The following is a 16310-nucleotide window of genomic DNA, read 5'->3' on the forward strand; positions in this document are numbered from 1 at the left end:
GACCTCCGCCACGTGCACAATATCATCACCAGCTGGTGGTACTTCCAAACTTCAATCTGTCAACTGTGTTTTATGAAGCAATTTCTCCTTCATTCTCTCTCTCTCTCTCTTTTTCCCCTTTGTGTCTTTTTCTCCCCCTCTTTTTTTGGCACGTACACAAACACTCATGCTACAGGTCGTTTTGACGACGTGCTGGTTCGGCACCAAGTGAAGTACCTGGGGCTGATGGAACACCTTAGGGTCAGACGGGCAGGTTTTGCATACCGACGCCGCTATGAGTTGTTTCTGCAGAGGTAGGCCAACAGAACTTGTTGCTTTAGTAGACCACATTGATTACTTTGTAGAAACAATATTTTCCTTATAACATTAGGCTTCATCGGCAAATGATTTGACTAGAATCTTTGAGAGATTTTGCCTTTACTTGAGCTGTTGATATCAAATAATTAATTAATTTCTTTATTCTGTCCCCTCGGGGAACGTTGTGTTGCATTTTAACACAAACAAGCACAGGCATTACAGGCATTCCAAATACTGTACATCTAGGACAATGAGGTGATGTGTGATCCACCTCCAGATACAAGCCCCTATGCCCAGCCACCTGGCCCCATTGGAGAGGAGTGGCTGCAGAAGGAGTGGAAGTGCTGGTGCAGCACCTGGGATACCTGCCAGATGAGTACAAAATGGGCAGGTGAGAGCAGTTTGGGCAACTAATTTCTCCTCCACTAGATTGGTTCTTACAAATCTCTGTTACTTTTCAATTTCCCTCTAGAACCAAGATATTTATCCGCCACCCCAGGACACTTTTTTCCACAGAAGATGCCTTCGAGGTCTGCAAACATAAACTTGGTAAGGGCATGAAAGCTAAGAGAAATCAAGAGATTTTATTGATTTGCATAGAGATTTCAATATTATTAATGGATATTACAGCATCAAGGATTCAGGCCCAGTACAAGGGATACCGGCAAAAAGGAGAATTCAGAAGACAGAAAGAAGCTGGTAAGTGACAGGAAAGCTACATGGATGTGGTCCTCTGTAGCTCAGTTGGAAGAGCATGGCACTTGCAACACCAGGATAGTGGATTCGATTTCCAGGACCACTGATTCAGTGCCTTCAGAAAGTGTTCAGACCCCTTGACTTTTTCACACATTTTGTTACGTTACAGCCTTATTCTAAAATGTATTAAATACATAAAAATCCTAAGCAATCTACACACAATGCCCCATAATGACAAAGCAAAAACAAGTTTTTAGAATTTTCTGTAAATGTATAAAAATAATTACCCTTTGCTTTGAGACTTGAAATTGAACTCCGGTGCATCCTGTTTCCATTGATCATCCTTGAGATGTTTCTACAACTTGGAGTCCACCTGTGGTAAATTCAATTGATTGGACATGATTTGGAAAGGCACACCTGTCAATATAAGATCCCACAGTTGACACTGCGCATGTCAGAGCAAAAACCAAGCCATGAGGTCCAAGGAATTGTCCGTCGAGCTCCGAGACAGGATTGTGTCGAGGCACAGATCTGGAGAAGAGTACCAAAAAATGTCTACAGCATTGAAGGTCAAATCAAATTTCATTGGTCACATACACATGGTTAGCAGTGTAGCGGAATGCTTGTGCTTCTAGTTCTGACAGTGCAGTAATATTTAGCAATAAATCTAACAAATTCACAACAACTACCTTATACACACAATTGTGAAGGGATGAATAAGAGTATATACATATAAAGTTATGGATGAGCAATGGCCGTGCGGCATATGCAAGATGCAGTAGATGGTATAGAATATAGTATACACAGTACATATGAGATGAGAAATGTAGGATATTTCGACATTATTAAAGTGGCGTTATTTAAAGTGACTAGTGATACCTTTATTAAATCCATTTATTAAATGTATTCAAGTGGCCAGAGATTTGAGCCTGTATGTTGGCAGCAGCCACTCTATGTTAGTGATGGCTGTTTAACAGTCTGATGGCCTTGAGATAGAAGCTGTTTTTCAGTCTCTCAGTCCCAGCTTTGATGCACCTGTACTGACCTCGCCTTCTGGATGATAGCAGGGTGAACAGGCAGTGGCTCGGGTGGTTGTTGTCCTTGATCTTTTCGGCCTTCCTGTGACATCAGGTGCTGTAGGTGTCCTGGAGGGCAGGTAGTTTGCCCCCCCGGTGATGCGTTGTGCAGAACGTACTACCCTCTGGGGAGTCTTGTGGTTGTGGGCAGAACAGTTGTCGTACCAGGCGGTGATACAGCCCGACAGGATGCTCTCGATTGTGCATCTGTAAAAGTTTGTGAGTGTTTTAGGTGACAAGCCAAATTTCTTAAGCCTCCAGAAGTTTGAGGAGCTGTCGAGCCTTCTTCACCACTCTGTCTGTGTGGGTGGACCATTTCAGTGTCAGTGATGTGTATGCCAAGGAACTTAACTTTCCACCTTCTCCACTCCACTAGAAAGATATTTGATGAAAACCTGCTCCAGAGCACTCGGGACCTCAGACTGGGGTGAAGGTTCCCCTTCCAACAAGACAATGACAATGAAGAATCAGGAGAAACTCCTCAACTATAGGTTTGCCAAGTTTGTAGCGTCATACCCAGGAAGACTCAATGCTGTAATCACTGCCAAAGGTGCTTCAACAAAGTACTGAGTAAAGGTTCTGAATACTTATATGAAAATCATATTTCAGTTGGTTTATTTCTTATAAATTACATAACATGTCTTAACCTGTTTTTGCTTTGTCATTATGGGTTATTGTGTGTAGATTGAGGAAAACAACTATTTGGTAGAATAAAGCTGCAATGTAAGAAAATGTGGAAAAAGTCAAGGGGTCTGAATACTTTCCATAGGCACTGTATGTAGACAAATGTTTGGATGCATGTCTAAGTCGCTTTGGATAAAATCATCTGCTAAATGGCATAGATATCATAATGTGTGTAACATGACAGGATAAACCGTGTGCCTTTTTGGAGAGCAGAAACATAGTAGGCAAGATACAGTACATATTTATGTCACTGGCCATGCAAACCTCAACAGATATTCAATAAATTCACATTTTTCTCCATCTTGATTTGATACCTGTTGTGTAATGTGTTCTTTAGCCACCAAGATTGAGACTTGCTGGAGAGGAGTTCAAGCCAGGAAAGAGAAAGAGAGGAGACAATGGGCTGTCAAGGTCATCAAGAAGTAAGAGGGAGAACGAGATCACATCTTCAGGCTCTAGCACTGCAATGTTGATCCATCAACCAAAATGACATATTATAAATTTATACTCTGAAGTTTGCCACAAATTACAGATCCATAGTGGATTAAAGCCTATAATGTTCAGCACATTCCCAGAGGGCAGTATTATTATTAATACTGTAGATGACCAATTATTTACTTTTTTTATTCCAGGTTTATTAAAGGATACATGACCAGAGGGGAAGCAAAGACTACTGATAACTCTGAATACCTGGCCTTTGTCAGACAGAGCTACCTCAACAGGCTGAAAGACAATCTCCCAAAAACTGTTCTGGATAAAATCAGCTGGCTAACCCCTCCACCTGTATTGACTGAGGTATTTATGCACATTGTAATTCAATTACATTGAATTGAGGACAGCTATTTTGGTGTTAAAGGGGAAGCTCAGTGAAACGTCTGTTGGACTGTGCTTGCTCTTCTTGTACAGGCCTCAGCGATCCTGCGTCAGCTCCACATGCGTGTCATAGTGACGAGGTATGTCAGAGGGATCACTGCACAACAGAAAGCACAGGTAAGGCCAGAACTACTCCAGAATTGTCCCTTTTAAATCATGAGTTTATCAGGTTTGAAGGTAAGATCCAGGTGCAGACAGTGTCGAAGTAACAAAAGTGTATTAAATCGAGCACAGGCAGGCAAAGGTACAGAACGGCAGGCAGGGTCAGGTCAGGCGGAGGTCGGTAAACCAGAGTAGTGGGGCACAGGTACCGGACGGCATGCAGGCTTAGGGTCGGGTCAGGAAGAGGTCGGTAAGCCAGAGTAGTGGAGTAAAGGATGGCAGGCAGGCTCAGGGCAGGTAATCCTGAGTAGTGGGGCAAAGGTACAGGACGGCAGGCAGGCTCAGGGCAGGTAATCCTGAGTAGTGGGGCAAAGGTACAGGACGGCAGGCAGGCTCAGGGCAGGTAATCCTGAGTAGTGGGGCAAAGGTACAGGACGGCAGGCAGGCTCAGGGCAGGTAATCCTGAGTAGTGGGGCAAAGGTACAGGACGGCAGGCAGGCTCAGGTCAGGCATCCAGAGTAGTGGGGCAAAGGTACAGGACGGCAGGCAGGCTCAGGGCAGGTAATCCAGAGTAGTGGGGCAAAGGCACAGGACGGCAGGCAGGCTCAGGGCAGGTAATCCAGAGAAGTGGGGCAAAGGTACAGGACGGCAGGCAGGCTCAGGGCAGGTAATCCAGAGAAGTGGGGCAAAGGCACAGGACGGCAGGCAGGCTCAGGGCAGGCAGGCTCAGGGCAGGCAGGCTCAGGGCAGGCAGGCTCAGGGCAGGCAGGCTCAGGGCAGGCAGAAAGGTCAAAACTAGAAAACAGGAACTATAGACAATACAGGCGCAAGGGGAAATCCGCTGGTAGGTTTGATGAACAAAACTAACTGGCAACAGACAGAGAAAACAGGTATAAATACACAGGTGATAATGGAGAAGATGGGTGACACCTGGAGAGGGGTGGAGACAATCACAAAGACAGGTGAGACAGATCAGGGTGTGACAGACTTACATCATGGACATAGTAGACAACATACTTGTGTTGTATAACCTACCTTTTTAGTGCCCTGTATAGCCTATGCTGTGTTACATATTTGTGATCACAAAGATCCTATAAATCAGAATTCTTTAGCTAGTTCTATGTTGGTGATGTTCATTCCTTGTCTCACCCTCCCAGCTTCAACTCAAGGGGATCACCAGTGTTATCTTCAAGGACAAGAAGGACAGCTACCCTCAGAGTGTCTCCCAACCCTTTGTGGACACCAGGATCAGTCAGTATATAGTAGCAGATATCTGCTAATTACATGTGGCATCTTACTCACACTCGTGTTTTAGGATCAAATGCCATCTTTTGCACTATGTTATATTTTCAGGTGAACAGGACATCAATATGAAGGTCCTGCAGATAATTCGCCATGAACGCATCAAGGTAATCAAGACATTTGCATTGCAGTATGTCCTTAACCCTTAAACTCTCTTATTTTAAAACTCTTGCTTTCTCCATCATTTTAAAACCCTTAACACTATCTCTCTCTCTCCCTCCTCTCTCCTCTCTCTGCAGTATAGCGTACCAGTGGTGAAGTATGACAGGAATGGGTTTAAACCCCGACCTCGGCAGCTCATCCTCACGCAGACGGCTGCCTATGTGGTGGACGAGGCCAAGATCAAACAGAAAGTGCAGTACACTACTCTGAAAGGTGAGCCTACAACATGGTATGGATGTGATGCATGGGGTTTGAGGGTGTCTGGTCTCACTTGCAAAATAGATTTGATTTCAGTGGGGCGAATCCTAATTTCCATCTGCATCAAATTTTCACAATGGATTATTAGTTGAAAATTCAACTGAAGTGTAAGTTAGGAAAATACTGGTAATATATAAATTATACAGTTTGTTTCAAAGTGTACTGATCAGTGTGAGTGCTGCTTACTCCATTGCAGGTGTGTCTGTCAGTACCTTGAGTGACGGCATCATCATTTTCCATATTGCAAGTGAAGACGTTAAACAGAAGGTAGGAGGACACTGTCGTCACACAGCATAGTGTAATAGCTCGGTAAAGTGAGTGTAGCGCCTCTGTTTTTCAAGTGATTCAAACCAGGATATGTTTAGAAGGAAATCCATCCTACAGTGCACTACATGCCTTGGAACATGGTGCACTTTCAGACACACCCCTAATGCTACCCAATGTGTCCTGACCTCATGTTCAGGGGGACCTGGTCATCCAGTGTGACCACCTGTTTGAAGTGTTGACCAAACTCAGTGTGGTTGCCAACAAGCAGAGCGCTATCAACGTGGTCCAGGGCAGGTGAGGCTGTGGCTGACAACAGGATGGATTCTGGGCGTTCTAGTCCGATGGATCAAGTAGCCAGATGAGCTGGCTTATGTTTATTTCACATCTTTATTTATTTAGCCAGGATAGTCCTCTCCGTAACACGTGCCACTGTTTTCCATGGCGTCCTGGATGAATATGAATATGCTGTTGTTTTTCAGCATCTCGTTTCAGATACAGGCGGGGAAAGAGGGTATTGTGGACTTCAGCAGTGGCCAGGAGTCCATGGTGTACAAGGACAAGAATGGACACCTCATGGTGGTGAGTAATGCTATTGCTGCTGCTGAGAGGAGCCTGGAAGCCTGGTCCCAGACCTGCTTGTGCTGTCTTGCCAACTCCTATGGCCATTGCCCACCATCCTTTGCCTCAGATCTGGGATCAATCCTGTGCACAGTTGGCTAGTATCACATGCTTTCTGCTGACTTTAGCTGCTAGAAGAATAACAAGTCCTGTATTGTCCACACAAAGTGGAATGCTTCCTTTAGCTTCCTCGTGGCATTATACACAGAACAGACAAACAAATATCGAAACCACTGTGATATATCATACATACTGTATGAAATGTTAAAGGTCCAATGGAGCTGTTTTTTTATCTCAATTTCAAATAATTTCTGGTAAACAATTAAGTACCTTACTGTGATTGTTTTCAAAGAAAAAAAGAAGAAAAAAAAGAAACAAGCAATTTCTCAAGCAAGAATTTCGCTTGGACTGTCTGCGTGGGGAGGGGAAAACTAGATGTTATTGGCAGAGAGCTTTGGAACTCTTATTGGTCTAACTAATTTACTGCCTGGTGATTACACCAGGTAGGCCAAAACTCCATCCCACCCAAACAGGCTGAAATTTCAGGCAGTCTTTTCAAACAACTTTTACACTAAAAGGGCATTATCAACATTTCCACAGTATTATTCCAATCTCATAGTGTGGAAGTACATATAAAACACAAGAATATAACATGTTTGACTGCACTGGGCCTTTAACAAATGTTTGGAGTAAGATACAGTGATTGTATGGTGGTCTGACAGGCATGCACTACCTTGTTATGGACATAATCAACCATTTAAAAAAAAAGAAATGCGGCGTCTGAAAGAGAGGGATTACATGGGAGTCCAATACAAATATCTCATTTAATTGCAAATGGTTTGTGTTATGTTCCCTAATGAACTTGACGCAGGTGACCAATACGAACAAATAACATATTTGTCACTCTAGGTATCCACTCGGACCAAGGCTCGGTGAACTGCTCAGTGCCCAGCAGATAGACACACTAAGGAGAGAACGAATAAGGTCTCAGGAGACTGACCAGGCACATTAGAACCTGTGGACAACATCTGGATTAGACCTAGAATTCTGCTCCTGTATAGCCTGATTCCAGATCTGTTTGTGTTGTGCATATATTTAACTCAATAGCCAGTTGGCAAGACACCACAAACAGATATGGAATCAGGCTGAGTTTTATAGAGATTAACCATAAAACAGAACTACAGCAGTTGTTTTCAGGAAACCATGAAAGCTACAAACCATTGAACCAATGGCTCAATGTATTTAATGACATTCTCTAGGCAGAGCTCATAAGAAAATAATTCCCCCTTATGCACCCATCCTGTCTAAGAGAATTGACTGGAGACAAGTGTTCATTTAAGGGACCAAAACAGCACAAACCTATAAGGATCTTTTGTGAATTCAAGGCTAAGGGAGGCATGTGTATGCTGGTTTAGTTTTTCCAGTTGTAAACAAACATTACTGCACTGTTGACTGAGAGCAGGATGCATTGCTCTCTAAAATAGTCAATTACATTTCTTTGCACTATATCAAACCATCAGGCTACTCTTGTATAGGAATCACTGATTAATTTTGCAAGAATGTACCATCATTTTGTAAAATATGTACCATCATTTTACACTTCAAATATAAGAGTAAACGCAAACATTCTTGTAGATTTTTTATTTATTTGTGATAAGGTATCTATAAATATATGTAAAACATTTTGTTGTACAATTGTACAGATTAATCTACAAGCACTGTTTGTTAAAAGGGGACACAGTGTGTAGATGTACAGTTAACAGGTCTAATTTCTCTGCCTGTTAAAAGCCCTCCTTGAGTTGAGCTCTGGTTTCAGACATTAATTTCAGCCTTGGAGCTCTTTCAGCCCAGATAACACTTCACACCACAGCTCAAGTTGTCTCCTTTTAAGCAATCACTTACATGGCATGAAGGGACATTGCGTTAAATGGGAAAACCTATTCATAAAAATAAAAATAAAGAGAGGTTGTGGGACTGTGGAAGTACCTGATTGTATGATATTTTGATTCAACCGATATTCACAGAATGGGGCAAAAGGAAGATGCAACAATTTAATTGAATATTGATAGCATCGCTGCCTGTCTCTGTTTGTTTGATTCAATAATGCCCCCTGGTGGACTGTTTTTGTAGAACACCTGATTGACTGCCATTATAGTGTCTCCATACACTTCAGACAGGCGTAATGATTCTTGTTCTTCTTGCTGCAACAAAGCAAGCATCAAAGAAAAATGCATGATGCTGACATTTTAATTGCCTCCAGTATAACCACTGGCACAATTCCATTCCACACAATTGACGTCCCATTCATAATCCAATTCACATAGTAGAAAATCCAATCACCTAATTCGGCATCCACCTACCTCTGAGACACTAAACACCCCAAAATGTTGGATGACTCAGGCATTCTTCCTCAGAGTACTACACAAAACAAGATGGTCTACATGAAACAACTTCACCACTACACACAGTCTCCATTCGTCTCTCCTCAGCAGTGGGCTCCCGCTGTGGGGGAAGAAGAGAGAGCGAGGCGCTGGGTGTTGGAAGTAAGGCACACACATGGTCCACTGAGAGTCCAGGATCACACATCCAGGGATGGGCTGGGCTTTGGATGGTCAGGGGGGGGGGGGGGGGTCAGTCAGGGGTTACTGGTGGTGGTGTGTGCGATCATCGGGCCGCTTGACGTGGATCCTACGGACCCTGTCAATGCGCTCCTCGTCCTCGTCCAGGTGATGCGAGCGGCCAGCGGCACCTCCCGTAGCCTCCAGCAGAGCGTTGTCAGGACCCCTCCCATCCTGGGACTCATACAGCAGGATGTTGAGGGTCTCCTCGTAGATTCGTGCCTCAGGGAATTCCACCTGGAGGGGAAGGGGTTTATGTATTTAGGTCTGCCTGGTCATTGTTATCCGAATGCCAAGAATGCCTGTACTTTGTAGCAAAGAAAATGTCCCAATGGTATATTAAAGTATACTTTTCTACAGCAGGCTAGCAACAACAAACTCCCAAATGGGGGTAGTTTACTAGAGGTGTTCTACCTTCAAAGCCTTGAAGCCAGAGACATGTAGTTGCTGAGTCTGTGTTCAATAAAATATTTTAAGATGACATTATACTATATGCCATTGCAGTGCAAGTTTTTTTATTTTGCATTACCTTGGTCTGCTTCTTCTCTGTGGCGTAGACGATTGAGGTGCAGCACACCTCAGCGATCTTGCGTCCCTGGCCGTAGAAGGACCAGCAGCAGATCTCGTCGCCAATCACATCCTTGATGAAGAGCACACGGTTGTTGAAGCGCAGCGACAGCTTGTCAAACAGCTCAATGTTCTTCAGCATGTTGTCGTCAGAGTTACTGCATGGAGGGAAGGATGAGGAAGCCTGGTTAGTGATAAGAGGTTGCGTTCCATGCCAACTAGACTGCAGCCACGTAATTGCTGTCACATATTAACCACCTATTGTGTGCCACGTCATTGACTATGCAGTCGGACATCAGATTGCTATATCATATGATGTGGTTAGGTGATGTTAAACACTTATCCAGGCGTTGTGAGATCTGGAAGCTGGCTACAATGTAGTCAGCCTGGGATGTGGGCTGCACTTAAACCATACATTTTTCACTTTACATTCATCATTTACACGTCTTTAATAGATGTAAGAATCTCTCACCTGGTGTAGGAGTATTTGTTGTTGCTTCTGTTGTATAAGAGTTTGACAGTGGGCTATGTAGACCCAAAACAACAGGAAAACGTCAGTCAGAATTGAATACGTGAGACTAGAGCTTAAGTAAATACTGGGTGTGTCTTTCACCCTGATACGTGACTCGGTCAACAATACCTTATTAGAGGTGGCGATGAGTCTCTGTTCTTCCTTCAATGATGTCACCAGAGGAACTTTACAGAACGGCTCGTATGACTCTTTGTTCTAGAACACCAATAAAGATTTAAAAAATACTTGAATGGTAAAGACAGATTTTTAGCTAGAATGGATGATTTTTAACATAAGTCCTCTAACAAATAGATGCAGAGTGAGTGAGTTGGCTGGGCCCATAACGGTGTATGTGTAGAATGTAGAGGCAGTGGGAGGTAGAGCTAGATGAAGAGTGGGGGTTGGGGATGAGACTGATCATTACACACCATTGTGCCGACCCAAACAGTATTGGCTCTGATATTTTCCTTTTGACATGTCCTTTCCAGCACGGTTCAAGCAACTATGGTCGATGCATAACCAAGCCAGTGCAGTGCAGTTTGGCTCAGCTCAGTAGTGTGAAAAGGGGTAAAGAATGAGAGGAGAAACAAGCAGTCCCGAGGGTGACGGTACCTGCAAGGCAGCCTGACACTCATCAGCCAGGCCCTGGACCAGATAGTATTTGGCCTCAGCCATCAGCTCCTCAGTCTCCCGACGACTCTCTGGGAGTGGCACAGCCCCGTCTCTAAGGTAGTTCAGAATCGTCCCAAAGTGTTTCCCACACCGGTCAATCAGGATCCAGCCTGGACAGGGACAACCACCAGATCAACTCAATGGCCATTTTCATTTTTAGACTGCTAACAAAATACTAGGCTGATCCCAGTTCTGTTTATACTGTGTGTAACTCCTAAGCTCGTTGTCATGCTCGTGACTAGGGCTGTGGCCGTGAAAGAATTTTGTCAGCCGGTGATTGTCAAGCAAATAACTGTCAGTCTCACGGTAATTCACTGTTAATTAACAAACACATTTAGCATCTCCTGGCTTCCACACATAGCCTATAAGCTATTGATGCAGACCTTTGAAATATCTGTTTTAAAAAGTCTAATAAATCCATGTAATATAGCCTACACCTTTGTGCAAGCTGTACACACTTAATTAGTCTCTCATTCACAATTTGACAAGCACTTGATAATGCCTCGAATTTCACGGTGGCATCCCCTTTGTGGCTGTAATGCACCCTGCGATTATGCATGTAATGCTTTTATTATAAAGAAAATGATCTTCCCCCAAACTTAAAACTCATGCGCTGCTTATGTATGCCAGCTAGCCTCTACACTCCTTGTAAAGCAGATTAATGTGCTTAATTTTAAGAAGTTATTTGGCCACTTTAGATGTGATATAAACCTTATCAAAACATATAGGCCTATGGGCTAGACAACATGGTGTGTGCAACTATGATTAGAAAGTCACAAAAAAAGGCAGTTTCTTATTCTGTGATGATATATAACTCAAGTGGTAGGATAATATTGTCACCCATCAGACTATTCTTGATTTACATATACTAAATAATATGTAAGAAATTTGTTTTGATTTAGAATGGACCATTATCATGCACCTGTCTCGAAACAGGGGCAGCAGGAAAAAATACACGTCATCTATGCACTTAAATAACGAATGGAGGACGCTTTTCCCGTGGTTCATTTTCATGCCAGCCAGGTAGGCTATACTCCTGTTGTAAAGATTAACAATGTGCTTAATATTAGGAAAGTTGAGAAATAAACATAGTAGGCCTAGTCTACAGAAAGCTGATGGGATCCTCCTTCTTTGATTAGAGGCTATCACTGCGTTTTGTTGTACAATTGCATAGCCTATAGAAATGTTGCGCAATATGAGCTCATGGGTTCTCATTAAGTGTTTAATTTGATTTTCGAATACATTTGCATTGATGTCAAAGTGATTAGAGGGACAATAGCGTGCTGAGTACCAGGCAGTTAGCAAGTTTGGTATGCTACTAAGGATCACCAGCGGCATCAGAGTTTGGAGAAGCCTAATTACCGTGACTAACCGATCAAGTGGAATTTGACTGCCTTCATGACCGCTGGTGTGGTCACCGCAACAGCCCTACTCATGACTCTTGACAATGACCATTTAGGAGTTGGCAAGACAGTACAAATAGATCTCGGACCAGGATAGAAAAATACAGGTGTAATAATAGGTGTTAAAGACTCCTCACTCAGACACTCCCACCAAACGTATCTGAAATGAGTGGTGCCATGGAGGTCTGACAGATACAGTACCTTCACTGTCTGTGAGGACTTCCATCCTGCCGCTGAACATGGCCTTGAGCATGGTGTCCTGCTTGGTGAGGGTCTGCATGGTGGTGTAGTAAAGCGCCCCGCCCACGTTTAGCTTCACATACTTGGAGCTGGGACTGGAGCCCTTGAAGGAGGTGGTCCGGGTTGTAGCCGCCGGCACTGCCGAGCTCACCACGCTCTCTCCTGACATCTCTTCCTGTGACGGGGGCACAAAAACAACCCCAAGTCAGGTGTCAAGATGGCAAACAGGACAATGAGCCGCATGGACAGGTCAGCTTTGAAAAACTAGTCCATTCAATCCCACATTGACACCAAGCTTTTAACTCTAAATTGCCCTTAAGTATTTGGGATTGGAAAGGATTAGCTAGCTAGATAGGTAGGACCAATATGATTATCAATTCTTACAACTATGACTTGTCCAGTTAGTTGCCCTGCCACTTACACACCCCAAATGGCAGTTAACTTTTGTTCTGGTGAGTTCACACGGACAAAGATAGACAAAACCAGCACTTCATATTCTTCAAAACTCCCATGATATCCTTTACAGTGCTCTAACTAAAGCATAACTAGACGTACCCCATTCATATACGCAATAGTGTTTATTGATTAAGGTATTTTCTTCCCAGGGGACTGTTAAGTGCCCAAATGCTCGGTCTGAACTAGCCCAAAGGCCGGCTGATGGCGATATTGAGTCGTTTAATCTTACCGTCCAAAGGGAATCTATGCAGCCGGCTATACACTCGTACCCCGTGGACCGGTTCAGACATAAAACATTCAGGCTGCAAAGGCGTCGATTTTCTGCTTAGCTCAATTTAAGACTTTTCTGTTTTCATCTACGCGGGTCGGGCGCCATGGCTTCGGCGGACCCGCTCTCACTTGCGGCCAAAGCCAGGCCACTGGTACTTTTCAGTTGGAATTTACATAACAATGGATTACTGTGAACTGTAACTCCTTCTCACCACCAACCACAGGTGGCCTCATGAGCCCGCTCTGGTAATCATCAGATGGGAGGAGGAGAGGAGGTAGGGGGCTCATGTGGGTAACTAGGGGTCCCTGTCTTGGTTGGGTAACTGATTCTGGGCCGGCCCTAGCCTCTTGGGGGCCCTATGCAAGATTTGGTTGGGCACCCCACCGCACGGGCAAAGCACTTTTCACCCCCCTCTTGACAGCAGAGAGAAAGTTTAATGTCCTGCAATTATAAACATTTTGCTATAAGGGCAGAGTATTTTTTGCCGTTTTGAAGCTAATTACCTGCTATTATTCACATTTTGCCATTGCTTATGCCATGTTAATGATCTGAGTGAGAGTGACTAACAAAATCAATGGAGGTCAGGGCCCCTGAGCACAGTCAGTATTCTGCCATTACTACAAGTTTGGATCGCCGGCTAGACTAATTTACCAGTCTAAAAATTGTTAGTTGACATGGCTAATTAAGTGACTGACATAAGATAAACTGCTGATACACACACAAAAAAAATCGTAATTGCACCTTGTGTACCCAACTATTCTAACTCAAAATTAAGTTGAAACCCTGACTGAGTCGTTGTCGTCGGCATAAAAAAAAACAAAGCCCCGGGGTTTATGATAAGTTAACAGGCCCTGTTCAAAAATCATCCTGTCAGCCCGAGTTATGTAAACACAGTATCCCTAGTATAACATAAGAGTGCATACTAGTGGTACAGTCCAAAATAAGCAATAATGTCTTTGGAGTAACGGTATGCTCGCCTACATTATTGCGCTAAAGTAGACGTTACGTTTGCTAAGAGTTCCGGTTAGCTAGCTAACGTTAGCTAGCTAGGAGACCTGAACCAAGACGGCTAAACGTTAGCTAGCTAACTTAGGCCAAACCGAAAAGTACGTCGACATTTCACCAATTAGTGATCATTGATTCAATTGTTTTCTATTCCGAAAGTGTCTTTTAAAACAACATTGTTCAGTCATATTTACCATAGAACCCCCCAACAGACTTCGGAATTCGACGAGCACCAAGCCCCAAGAATCACCTGCTTCCGGACCAGCAAACAATTGATGACGTCAATACAGGTAGGGACTGTGCGCACCAACAAATTAATAATTTTCCCTTTTAGTTTACCCTGCATTTTGTCTCATCATTCATTACTAAATTAGTTGACAGAATTGGTTAAAATGGTGCAATGGCCCATTTTGCTTATTTTCTCTAAAGTTTATAAAATGATTTCTTCTTAATACACTGAAACACTTCTTCAACACAAAGTAGAATATTTACCAGGATTTGCCATGTTCGAGAGGATCAAAACCGTAATATATCATGGTAAATTCAAATCAAATTGTTTTTGTCACATGTGCCGAATACAACAACCTTACAGTGAAATGCTTACTTACAAACCCTTAACCAACAATGCAGTTGTAAGAAAAATAAATGTTAAGTAAAAAATAGATAACTAAAAATAAGAAATAAAAGTAACAAATAACAGCAGTAAAATAACAGTAGTGAGGCTATATACAGGGGGTACCGGTACAGAGTCAATCAATGTGTGGGGGCTCTGGTTAGTCAAGGTAATTGAGGTAATATGTACTGTACGTGTAGGCAGAGTTAAAGTGACTAAGCATAGATAATAAACAGAGTAGCAGCTGCGTAAAATAGGGGGGATTTGCAGATAGTCTGGGTAATCATTTGATTATTGATTAGCTGTTCAGGAGTCTTATGGCTTGGGGATAGAAGCTGTTAAGGGTAGAAGCCTTTTGGACCTAGACTTGGTGCTCCGGTACCACTTGCCGTGCGGTAGCAGAGAGATCGGTCTATGACTAGGGTGGCCGGAGTCTTTGACAATTTTTAGGGCCTTCGTCTGACACTGCCTGGTATAGAGGTCCTGGATGGCAGGAAGCTTGGCACCAGTGATGTACTGGGCCGTATGCACTACCATCTGTAATAGCTTGCAGTCGGAGGCCGAGCAGTACCAGGCAGTGATGCAACCAGCCAGGATGCTCTCGATGATGCAGCTGTAGAACTTTTTAAGGATCTGAGGACCCATGCCAAATATGTTCAGTCTCCTGAGGGGGAATAGGCTTTGTCGTACCCTCTTCGCGACTGTCTTGGTGTGTTTGGACCATGATATTTTGTTGGTGATGTGGACACCAAGGAACTTGAAGTTCTCAACCTGCTCCACTGTAGCCCCGTCGATGAGAATGGGGGCGTGTTCGGTCCTCCTTTTCCTGTAGTCCACAATCATCTCCATTGTCTTGATCACGTTTAGGGAGATGTTGCTATCCTGGCACCACACGGCCAGGTCTCTGACTTCCTCCCTATAGGCTGTCTCATCGTTGTCGGTGATCAGGCCTACCACTGTTGTGTCATCGGCAAACTTAATGATGGTGTTGAAGTCGTGCCTGGCCATGCAGTCATGAGAGTACAGGAGGTCAGCTGAGCACGCACCCCTGAGGGTCCCCCGTGTTGAGGATCAGCGTGGAGGATGTGTTGTTACCTACCCTTACCACCTGGGGGCGGCCCGTCAGGATGTCCAGGATCCAGTTGCAGAGGGAGGTGTTTAGTCCCAGGGTTCTTAGCTTAGTGATGAGCTTTGAGGGAACTATGGTGTTGAATGCTGAGCTGTAGTCAATGAATAGCATTCTCACATAGGTGTTCCTTTTGTCCAGGTGGGAACAGGCAGTGTGGAGTGCAATAGAGATTGCATCATCTGTGGATCTGTTGGGGGGGTATGCAAATTGGAGTGGATCTAGGGTTTCTGGGATAATGGTGTTATTAGCCATGACCAGTCTTTTAAAGCACTTCATGGCTACAGACGTGAGTGCTACGGGTCGGTAATCATTTAGGCAGGTTACCTTAGTGTTCTTTGGCACAGGGACTATGGTGGTCTGCTTGAAACATGTTGGTGTTACAATGTCAGTGAAGACACTTTCCAGTTGGTCAGAGCATTCTCGGAGTACACATCCTGGTAATCCGTCTGGCACTGTGGCCTTGTGAGTGCTGACCTGTTTAAAGGTCTTA

The 16310-nt window shown here is 43.9% G+C and overlaps 2 protein-coding genes across 2 annotated transcripts in view; one reads left to right on the plus strand and one right to left on the minus strand.

Annotated features, from left to right (window-relative positions):
* The window catches only part of LOC115111332 (unconventional myosin-Ih-like), a 22629-nt gene extending 14268 nt beyond the window's left edge, over positions 1 to 8361 (plus strand). The window contains exons 18-31 of the mRNA XM_029637266.2: positions 176 to 293; positions 575 to 688; positions 770 to 846; positions 928 to 996; positions 3091 to 3175; positions 3386 to 3548; positions 3660 to 3743; positions 4886 to 4979; positions 5082 to 5137; positions 5270 to 5405; positions 5647 to 5717; positions 5914 to 6011; positions 6197 to 6296; positions 7245 to 8361. Of these exons, the coding sequence (XP_029493126.2) occupies positions 176 to 293; positions 575 to 688; positions 770 to 846; positions 928 to 996; positions 3091 to 3175; positions 3386 to 3548; positions 3660 to 3743; positions 4886 to 4979; positions 5082 to 5137; positions 5270 to 5405; positions 5647 to 5717; positions 5914 to 6011; positions 6197 to 6296; positions 7245 to 7271 (1292 nt within the window). The 3' untranslated portion in view covers positions 7272 to 8361. The remainder of the gene's footprint in view (positions 1 to 175; positions 294 to 574; positions 689 to 769; positions 847 to 927; positions 997 to 3090; positions 3176 to 3385; positions 3549 to 3659; positions 3744 to 4885; positions 4980 to 5081; positions 5138 to 5269; positions 5406 to 5646; positions 5718 to 5913; positions 6012 to 6196; positions 6297 to 7244) is intronic.
* On the minus strand, positions 7962 to 14379 carry kctd10 (potassium channel tetramerization domain containing 10). Its single transcript, XM_029637268.2, has 7 exons — positions 14273 to 14379; positions 12308 to 12521; positions 10644 to 10813; positions 10161 to 10247; positions 9993 to 10045; positions 9483 to 9678; positions 7962 to 9190 (listed from the first exon to the last, which is right to left on the minus strand). The coding sequence occupies exons 1-7, from the start codon at positions 14273 to 14275 to the stop codon at positions 8978 to 8980; spliced, it is 936 nt and encodes a 311-aa protein (XP_029493128.1). The 5' UTR covers positions 14276 to 14379; the 3' UTR covers positions 7962 to 8977.
* Between the last annotated feature and the right edge of the window lie 1931 nt (positions 14380 to 16310).

Source organism: Oncorhynchus nerka, linkage group LG27 (genome assembly GCF_034236695.1).
Source record: "Oncorhynchus nerka isolate Pitt River linkage group LG27, Oner_Uvic_2.0, whole genome shotgun sequence".
NCBI lineage: Eukaryota > Metazoa > Chordata > Actinopteri > Salmoniformes > Salmonidae > Oncorhynchus > Oncorhynchus nerka.